The sequence below is a fragment of the Nestor notabilis genome, unplaced genomic scaffold (assembly GCF_000696875.1).
Source record: "Nestor notabilis isolate BGI_N333 unplaced genomic scaffold, ASM69687v1 scaffold19157, whole genome shotgun sequence".
In the NCBI taxonomy this organism is placed as follows: domain Eukaryota; kingdom Metazoa; phylum Chordata; class Aves; order Psittaciformes; family Psittacidae; genus Nestor; species Nestor notabilis.
In genome coordinates this window covers 21400-31868 of record NW_009938153.1, presented here as the reverse complement: position 1 = coordinate 31868, position 10469 = coordinate 21400, and the positions used below count along the sequence as shown (strand labels likewise).

The following is a 10469-nucleotide window of genomic DNA, read 5'->3' as shown; positions in this document are numbered from 1 at the left end:
AGGCAAGCAGGGCTCCATCACACCTAACAGGGAGACAAACAGCATCCCTCTAAACATCCCTCCTTCCTCTTCCCCAGGTATATATGCTTAGCATATAAATATGGTGTGGGATATCTCTGGGGTCAGCTGTCCTGGATGTGTCCTCTCCTAATTCCCTGTGCACCCCCAGCCTTCTCACTGGTGGGGTAAGGAGCAGAAAGGCCTTGACTCTGTGTAAGCAATGTTCAGCTGTAACTAGGACATCCCTGTGTTATCAGCACTGTTCCCAGCACAAAACACCACTCCATACAAGCTAGTCTGGAAGATTAAGTCTATCCCAGTCAGAACCAGCACACCCTACCTGCAGGGACTCTTGCTATCACCTCGAGGCTTTAAAATCTGAACTAGCAGGTTTTTGTCTTGTCTTTGCAGCTCCCTGGCAATTGGAACCACAACTGGATACAGGCTTTTCTCCTTAAGCTCTGTGGAACAACTGGACCAGGTCCATGAAAGCAGTAAGTGTTCTGTTTCAGTACTGGCTGACAGCCTTTACCTGTATGACTGCATTTGAGCCTGCCTCGAGAGGGTGATTCTGCTGTACCCGTATCAGGAGATGAACAGCTCTGGTTACTGCCCTGTGCACAGCAGCCTTTAGAGTGAGACACAGCCTTGGAGAAGCTTATGAACCTTCAGTAGTACTTGAAACTTGTGGGAGTCCTTTAACTCTGTTGCAGTCCAGCTTCTTTCTCACTGCTGCCAGTCTGACAGCAGCAGCTTGTCCTACAAACCAGCATTCAGAGGTAGTTTACCACAGGCATGTTTCAGATACATGGACTGCAGGCTCCCAACACAGATGCTGGATGATTTGCAGGCTTTTAGTCCAGTGTGGTATTTACTGGATGTTTTTGACAGGTTTCCCATGTAAGAAGGTCATTCACAGCAGGCTTTCAGCTGTGCTCCGAGCAGCATGCAGTGCACTTCACAGCCCAAAGCAAGTCAGGCCTCAGGGAGCACATACTCTAGTTCAGGCCATGGCCAGAAGTGTTTCAGCTGTGATGCACTAAAGATAAACCTCACATCTGCTGGTCTCTGGCTGTAGAAGGAGTCTCAGCAACCAGACATAGCTGCATCACCTGGAGCCAAGCCCAGGCTCCTTTCCTCTGTCTCACAGGGTAACTAAGCTGCTGTACAGCAGCAAGTCATAGCATTATATTAAAAGGTATTTATGAGTTTGGATTGCCCCAGAATCAGGCCAAAAGAAACCAGATCCATGCTGCTGAGACACTCAAGGCGACGGGTTGAGATACAAGCAGTCCTTGTGCCCAAGCACTAAGCACCATTCAGGGCTACCTTCACTAAAACATCATAGCCTCTGATGATTTAGGTGCAGGTCCACCAGGACCACTGTAATGGTGCCTTCTCAGCACAACAGGAACCATCCACAAGTGTGGTCTCTGTGAGACATACCACACCACTGTCACCACAGCCACGCTAGAGCTCTCTGGAGACCACAGTCCTACTAACAGGGAGGGCTTAAATACATCAGCCTTCCCTAAGGAAGCCAGGAGAAACAAGACTCCATGCAGAATAAACAGTGAGTTACACACTGTTTGTTCCTCACCTCAGTAAGCCCCAGCTTGCTCACCCCCTCCAGGAAAGTCCCTGACCAAGCTTGGTGAGCTCCTCCTTTTTATATCCCCTTCCCAAGCATTAAGTACAGCTGGAGGACCCAGGGATTAGCTTCAGCTGGAGAGCCCTGCCCAGGAGAGGCACAACAGCACTGTCAAAGGGGGCTGGCTTAAGTTTTGCCTTAGGTGAAGGTTCATTAACCTTTTTCTGCTCTGACCCAAATGCTTTGTGCCAGCTATGAGAAATCTGTAACAAAAGCAGATGTGGAACACCTCAGCACTGAACGTTCCAACCCAAATCCTTCTGGAGTTGAGTCTTACACGAGTCAAACCCACCATAAGCCAAGCTAAAGCCTCTTGTCTTGCTTTCCCTTCTGTGCCCAGATGAAATCCCAGATGTTTACATCGTGGAGCGTCTGTTCTCCAGCAGCCTTGTGGTTGTGGTCAGTCATGCCAAGCCACAGCAAATGAATGTGTACCACTTCAAGAAAGGGACAGAGATCTGCAACTACAGCTATTCCAGTAACATACTGTCTATCCGGCTGAACCGTCAGGTAAGAGCCTGGGCAAAGGGGTTAGCCAGAGTTGTTGTCACACTGGCTCTTTGCTGCTGTTGACTTTCCATCTGGAACCCCACTGCCCAGCACAGCAGCAGCCTGGTTAGGTTTGCCTGGAGACTGAAGTGGGACAGAGGGACCTGTCCCCTCCTGCCAGCTCCACTTCAGGCTCACTGACCTGACAGAGGAGCAGGATGCGGTGGGTATCATCTGCTGCCTCTGTTTGCTGCAGTAAAATGAAGCAAAGTCCGTGTTTCCACAGCAGTCACACAAAGGCTTTTTGTTGTCTGCCTTTTTGCTCATTCAGCACACAGCTCTGCCAAAAACACACTTTTTCATCCTCTTCCCTCCCTCGGATTCCACATCCTGACTGCAGGCCCACCTCTGCCATCTTGGTTACAGATGAGACCTTCAAAGTTGGTAACAAAACCCAGGAGTGACTTGAACTCTGAGCATGAGGCAGAAGGCTGGTTTTCAAGTACTGCAACAGCCTTGTTTTATTTTTAAAGGTATAGAAAACATTCAGACCACTTAGAAGGTGACTTTCAGAGTGTTATTCTCTGAACTGACACAGCCTCATGCAGCCCTGAGCCCTTTTGGAGGCCTTTAAGTCATCTTTTCTTTTTGTCCATATTTTCAAAGTATATGCCATGAGAAGCAGAGGACATTTTACAATGGAGAAATAAGCAGTCTGTGTAATTGTATATAATCAGCCTCTCTTCAGTTAGCAACAGTGAGTCCTGCAGTGAGGCTCTCTCATAAGGAAGCTCTGTGTTGAGTTTCCAGTAAAGCTCTGTTTGACCAGAAGTTCCTGTACTACAATTAAATCTGCCCTAAATTGATTTTTTTCACTTAAACTTACAATGGAGCTGGCAAAATAAGGACTTTCTTTGAATTGCAGATAGATGAACATGTGTAAAAATATACTGGGAGATTCTGCTCTAGGAGATCAGTGTGAGAGAAAGTTCAGGCTTTTCCCCGTGTGCTGCTCTGGAGATTGCCTGAAGATGATGCACAGGCCCAGCCCTGCATCCGTGTTCCTTGGCTGCTTTATGAGCTTGGATTCCAATCCTGGCTGAGCTCATCCTCCAGCTGTAACACAGGCACACCTGGAGAGAGCTGGGAGTGCTGCACTTACTGGGGTAGACAGAAGAGAAATCACTGTTCCAGTCTGTGATTGAGATTTAAACTGGAGGCGGGCGGTCACGTTCTGCATGTGCTGGGACATTTGAACCCCATGCCTAGGCTTTTGTACTTCATTAGAAGTCCATAGAAGACCATATCCCACACAAGGCATTAACACAGGAAGATGGTGGCAAATAAACCAGAAACAGCTGTCAAACAAATGGTGCATGTTTCAATTTGATTTCCCTGTGAAAATGTCCTTGTTGTGCAAACAAAACAAGCAAGTCCCTCGGTTGTTGCTGATCCATGGGAATTCTTTGTTCCAAGCTCCATCATAACTCTTAAGTGTGTTAAGGTAGATCATGGTTTGTCTCAAGGTGGCACATAAAGCTGTGCTGTGGGACCAATGAGAAGCTCTCCTGTAACCTCCCTGGGTTTTCATTCACTGCTGAAGCCCTGCTGAGCTCTTTGGGGATGTTTGATCTGGCTGTGTCCATACCCAGCGCATTTAGGTCCTCAACATACAACTCAGTTCTCTCACCTGATTCATGTCAAACTCAAGTACTAAATGAAAACACTGATGAGCAGTAACATTCTGTAGAAGACACAGAGCCTTGCAGCAGCCCTGTGTAGCACTCACAGCATCAGGCATCTTCTCTAAGGCCCCATCTGAGTGCACCACAAGGATAGAACCCATTCCTCATCTCAGCAGGGTTCGCAGTGACATTAGCTTGGACTGAGGAAGCAGAGAACCAGCCCTCTCCAACTCATGGTGAGCTTGTCCAGGCCTCCTTCTCCTGTTCACCTCCTGCCCCCATCGCTTTCCTGGATTTTGGCCCTGTTGGTGCCAGCATCTCTTGGCTGCAGCTCTGGCTTTGCCATCATCTGGGACCCTCCTTTCACCTGTACATCAATAGCAGCGTGTTTGCAGTTCTGGGAAGGCTCATGGTGGCTTTGCTGAATTCAGCTGTATAAATATTCCTCTCGGTCTCTGCTAGCAAGTTGATGGCTGTTATTGTAGAAAAGGCAAAGTCTTCCTGGAAATGCAAAATGGCCCTGACACAGCCCCAGATGCTGTGAAAGAGTTTGATCCGAGAGTAATGGTGGAGCAAAGCAAAGATTTTCTAATGTGGGTGTTTCAAGTTAGTGACTAAGCTCCACATTTAGATACTAAATAAGTGGCCTCATTTCTAAAGAGGTGGAGGCTTCCTGGATATGGATTTGGGTGCTCCAGCTTCGGGAGCCTGGATGGAGTGTAGCCTTCCATTTGTATTGGGAGGTTTTCAGTGCTTCTGGACACTTGGCACTAATACAGGTGGAGCTGTGCGCTCGCGGGACTTAGAAAGCACAACCCTTCAGCCAGATCCAGAGCCTGGTCCCAAAAACAGCCTCTGTGCCAAATGCCTCCGTGGTAACACGTATTGATCTGGACCAAGCTGGGACACGGAGCTGAGCGGTCACACAGATGGTGGCCCGGTGCTAAGGTTACAGCATTAGGTTTCCTCTTTCCTCTGTGCCTTTCCTCCCCAGCACTTGGCAGCTCCTCTCTTAGCGGCTGCCTCTTGGCTGGGTGCGTGTTCCTGAAGAGTGCAGCAGAAAAGGTACAAGCACATGAGCTTGGAAATCCCCTGCCCATCTGCCAAGAGGCTGTAAACGTGACTGTCCCCAAACAAACCTCTCCCAGCCCAGTTTTTGTGCCATTCTACAGGCACACAAAGCAGAGCCTCACCTGCTGATGCTGGATGGGATGAGAAACATTGATGTGCTGCACAGATGCATTAAGTTTAGCAGCAGTGGGGCTAACAGCAGCATCACCTAAGTGTTTGCTCTCAAATCAGGAGAAAGTTCGGGCAAGGGGTACATAGTCCCATCTGCAGGCAGGCAGGACTGGCAGCTCCTCTGCTGCCAGGTCTTTATGATCAAAAAGCTATTTGCTATGAAAAGAACTGCAAAGAAAAGTTGGTGTAGGAATAGATGGCAACCAAGGCCCATGGTGGGTAGAACCCTAGTGTGTTCTCCTGTTCTGGGGTTGGGGGATGTTGAAGATCAGCAATTAGAGTAGCAGAGAAGTCATGATGTGTTACCTGCTTTCTAAAGCAAGACCAGATGCAGCAGCTCTCAAAAGCAGAGTCATCCAAAATCAAAGGTTGTCCAGTTAGAGGGGATGGAGGAGCAGAAGAGATGATGTTTCAGTTACATTCCAGTGCATGAGAAATTCCTTTGAGTTCTTCTGAGAGTGAAGATTTGGGTTTGTGAACTGTGGGAGCAGCAGACAGAGGAACCATGCCCATGCTGCTGAGGTTCTGTGCATGTCCCTTTTGTCCTTGCAGAGGCTGGTTGTTTGCCTTGAAGAGTCAATTTACATCCACAACATTAAGGACATGAAGCTTTTGAAGACTATTATGGATACACCTCCGAATACAACAGGTAAGCGTGGGAGAACTGTGTGAAAGGGGTTGATCAGCTCTGCAGGAGCTTTGTAGAGCCACAACACTCCTGTTAGAATTTAAACCAACCTTTGCCTTGTGTATCCTAAGTCAGCTTTGGGGAGCCAGAAATGCAGGGAGGCAGCCACCTGGGCTTGGGAGAGGAGAACAGAGGGGTTTGTTCTGTCCTGATCAGCAGATGCAGTAAAGCAGGGCAGAAGTTGTCAGCACGGTTTGACTTCACCTCCCAGGTTCGCTCCCTTCCTGTCCTCATGTGAGATGTCCATGCAGCTCACAGCTTCCCACAGCATGCCTTTATTTTCAGTCACAAGCAGGAAACTAAGGAAACCAGAACCACAAGTTTCCCATCACATACAGGACAACTTGAAATTCTCCCTCTGGAGCTCCCTGCCCTTCCTTCATCATGTCCTGCGTCAGCGTCCCACGGTGTTCCCACTATCCGGCCCCGCTTTCCCGCGCTGCCGGAGTGAGTCAGCTCTGCAGCATCACACTGTGCTGCAGAGCTCCCCGCTCCCTGCAGACCTGTGGTTAACCCAGGTTCTCTTTTGGCCATGGACATGCATTGCTCCGCTACGGTACAAAGCTCCTGTGGTTGCCTTGGGGTCAGCTCCCAAAGTGATTAGAGCTGTGAAGATCACCTGGGGCACAACACGCAGCTAATTCCCTGCCAGGGAGTCCTCAGGAGCCTGGGCTGCCACTTGATATTATAGAATCATAGAATGGTTTGGGTTAGAAAGGACCTGAAGATCATCCAGTTCCAACCCCCTGCCATGGGCAGGGACATATCACCATTAGACCATGTCACCCAAGGATCTGTCCAACCTGGCCTTGAACACTGCCAGGGATGGGGCATGTATCCCACATACACTGCAAACGCACAGGGCAGGGCAGGTGGCTGCAGAATACGTTCTCTGTGTGCAGCGTAGGGTGAATCCGGCTTTCCTGCTTGTGGGAGAGGAGCTATTTTTAGCCATGGACGAGGGAATGTTGGCCGAGCGCCTGCGGCAGCGCTGTGATATCCCGGCCGGTCGCAGGCTGCAGCATCGTTTCACGGGTGGTTGGTGGGGAAGCTGCTGATGTGATGCTCATGTCTGGCTTTCAAGGGACGCTCCTCTGGCGGCTCCCCTGACCTACTTCAGGCCTCAGCAGATGGCTTCTCCGTGTGGATTAAACATGCTAAACACTGCAAACATAATTGGAGTTGAAAACCTTCCCGAGGACGCCCAGCCTGGCAACGAGGGCAGAGGTCTCCAGGCCTGGAGTGGGGATGAATGATCAGGTCATGGTTTCAGAGCAGCAGCAATCAGCTCACTGGGCAGGATCACAGGGCTTCATATAGGCTCAGTTGTTTAAAACCCTTTTACTGCAGCATCTGTCACTGAAATGAGCTGAGTGCAAGTGCCATGCGTGCTCCCTTTGTCCCTGGATCAAGTGCTTTGATCCCAAACCTGACCCTGAGAACAGTGTGTCCCGGAGGCTGAGGCAGCCCGGTCTTACCACTCCTTGTGGAGTGGGGATCTGTGCTGGGGGGTGTAGGAGCATACACAATGTGTGCCACCCCCCCAAAGTGTGTGCCCTGGGCACGGCAGTGCCAGCACAAGTGAGGAACAGGACTTGCTGCACATCCACCAACCAGTCACAGTGAGATCTCAGGCTGTTCCTGGGCAGGATCTGGCTCCTGCTCCAGCCTCCTCCAAACAGGAGAGGAAGATGCACGTAGTACTGAGGCTGTTGTTTTCCAAGTGCACTTGAGCATGTTGTTTTTCATGTGGCTCGTGTCAGGGGCAGGATTTGCACTGAGGAGGTCACGGTGCTCTTGGTGACACATGTGCCATGACTCCAACTTTGGAAACCACCTCATGTGGCTCTCCCCAAAGCCCCAGATGTGCCTGGGGGCAAGGCAGGGCTTCTCTGACAGGGTACCTGGTTTCCCTGCTGCTTGAGGTGATGTGGCACTCCCAGAGGTGCCATCCTGAGCAGCACCAGCCTGCTTCCTCCCTCCTGAGCCCACCACTGCACCCACGAATCCTCGTCCGGGCTGTGAGAGCAGAGGAGCATCTTCAAAGGCTGTCATGTCCTTTGTGCTCCTTGTTCTTTGTGCCTCCCCGAGGTCAGCCCAGTACACTCACATCTGTGTTTTCCCCTGGCCTGGTTTCCCGTCGGCCTCTCCCAGCCAGGCGGGCGCAGAGGGAGCGGGTGACTCACAGCAGCCGCTCAGAGCCTGCTTTGTTCAGCCTGAGCATTCCCTAGATCCAATGCTTAGGGAAAGGGCTCTGCTGATCCCTCCGGGGCTGCCTGGGCCGGGGGAACACCGTCCTGAACAGATGGGACGCTCATCACGAGCAAAGCCTCTGGTCTGTCGTTGCCTTCCTCCTATCCCTCCCTCTTCGGGTGCCTTTCCTTTGCCTGCACTTTGCTACCTCTTCTCCCCTGCGCATGCTGTCCCTGGCACGATGTAAAAGCCTCTGACTGATAGGGAGTGGATCCCGGGGCCCATGGCCCATCCAAAGCTCCGTTGCGGTCTCTTTGTTTAGTTATAAACAATGACCTAAAACGAGAGCTTCAGACTCTCCTTCCCCGCTGCTGGGCCGGGGCCAGGGCTGTGTCCTGACATGACGGGTTGCATGGTCCGTGTGTGAGTCCGTGCACACTCGTGCAGCATTCAGGTCTCCTGCTTTGAGGAATGTGACAGCAGCAGCCCCAGCAGCCTTTAACCCCGCGGCTTCCTCCGCACGTGGGGTGAGGTGGGGATCAGGAAGCTCAGGTCGTGCAGAAGCCTTGAGTGGGATTTGGGAGGACTGGGAGCACGCGGATGCGGTGCAGGAAGCAGGGGAGGCTCGCTTCTGTATGTGACAGGATTCACAGGGATGGGTCCTCGGGCAGAGGCACAAATGGGAGGCAGGAAGAGATGTTCTTTTCCAAGGTCACCTGGGGGACAGGCGGATGGACATACTCGCACACAGAGCCATCCATCCCTCCCTGTCTCATCCTGCAATTCCTGCTCACTTTGAAAGGGGTGTTTGGGAACCTTTATGCTCACGTTGGCATAAACCCAGATGGCTGTTACGGGGAAGAACTCCCCCTGTGCTTAAAATTTAGCTACGTTCAAGTTCCTTGTCAGCCGGAAACTCCCTGCATAACTGTGGCATTTGTTTGGTCTCTCTCTGCTTCCCTTTTCCGTTCAGAGAAAAAGGAAACAGCCCCACAGCCACTTCTTTGCATGCCAGGCTTCGTGTGCCAACCTTCATACCGGGGCTGTGTCCATGCTGCGTTGCTCATCTCACCCAGCACACACATCCTGTGCACATCTGGAGGTGTCCAGATGTGCCTGGTCAGTTGCCCTGATAGCCCTGCGCCCCTGCTGTGTTTCATGCACCTATTCCTGCCTTCTCAAAGGAGATAGTTAAGGGTGAGAAGCCTCAAAGCAGGCTTCAGAGCAGGAGGGTTTGGGGCGGAGGGAGCCGTACTGTCCCATGCCAGCAGGTGTCCCCACGGCCGAGGCATTGCCAGCGCCCTGCGCCCGGTGCCAGACACTGTCCCAAAATGAGACAGAGCCTGAGCCCCCTGCGGGGTCCATGGCCGCGTTTCTGCCTTCCCAAACAAGCTGAGCCGTGTCCCTCTCGCCGTGCCAGGTCTGTGTGCTCTCTCCATCAACCACGCCAACTCCTACTTGGCTTATCCCGGCAGCGCGACCAGCGGAGAGATCGCGCTTTACGACGGAAATAGTTTGGTAAGTGCGAAGCTCGCACGTATGGATACGGGCAGGGACTGAAAACAAACAGAACCACAGCAAAGCCAACGGGGCCTTTGGGAAGGATGAATAAATACACTCCGCCGAGCTAGGCTGCAAGGGAATTGCCCAGGGAGGCACGTTCCCCTTGCTTGGATGCCGTGCGAAGCAGACAGCCTCTCTGAGATCAGGACATCCATCTCCCACTATGGGATATTCAGGGAAACGTGACCCATTACCCTGCAGCCTGAAGCTGCTGCCAGGCTGACACAGGGGTTCCTATTGGGGGTTCTTATAGGAAGCGTATCCCACAGAGGGGATGTGACCAGGGTAGCTCAGAGAGGTTGGAGCTGCTCCATGCGCAGCCACAGGCTGGAAGAGATGCCAGACCCAAAGTCACGGAGAGGGCAAGGTATCCAAAGCCCCTTCAGGAAGCCTGTCCCTGGCTGGAAGCAGGGTCATGATTATCTGCTGTTTATGCCAGGGCTTTGGATTACGTAAGGCTGTGGCTCTGTACGTGCAGCGGGAGCTGAGGATCTGCAGCAGGGGAGGAGCAGAGCACAAGGGGAGAACACGCTGCTGCTGCTGCTGTGAGAGGTGCTAGCGAGGGCCTGGACTCTCTGCAGGCACCACGGTGGTGTCACTGCAGCAGGATCTGCTGTAGAGCAGAGGGAATTGCAAGGAAGGAGGCTCTGTCTCTGCACAAAGACATGCCAGGCTTCGGGGAGGGCTCAGTTATGATCCTGCAGCCTTGAGAGATGGGGAGCTGAGACCTCTGCCCCTGAAATGAGCTTTCTGTGACCACAGTGGCCGTGCTAGGTGGGGAGTGAGCTCAAGGTAGGGCAGAGATAAGAGATGCTGAGGATGATGAAGGGATACCATGAGCACGATACGATCCCGTGAATCCGTATCAGCAGGCCTGGATAGGGTGTAAGCCAGGGAACGCCCTTACACAGTCCAAGGAGCAACGTGTCTCTTTGCACTCACATCACCTTCTGCCCTA

At 52.0% G+C, this 10469-nt stretch overlaps 1 protein-coding gene across 1 annotated transcript in view; it reads left to right on the top strand.

Annotated features, from left to right (window-relative positions):
- Positions 1-411: 411 nt before the first annotated feature.
- The window catches only part of WIPI1 (WD repeat domain, phosphoinositide interacting 1), a gene marked incomplete at its 5' end in the record, with an annotated part of 19275 nt that continues 9217 nt past the window's right edge, over positions 412-10469 (top strand). The window contains 4 exons of the mRNA XM_010019195.1: positions 412-494; positions 1992-2161; positions 5620-5716; positions 9369-9466. Coding sequence (XP_010017497.1) covers positions 412-494; positions 1992-2161; positions 5620-5716; positions 9369-9466 — 448 coding nt within the window. The remainder of the gene's footprint in view (positions 495-1991; positions 2162-5619; positions 5717-9368; positions 9467-10469) is intronic.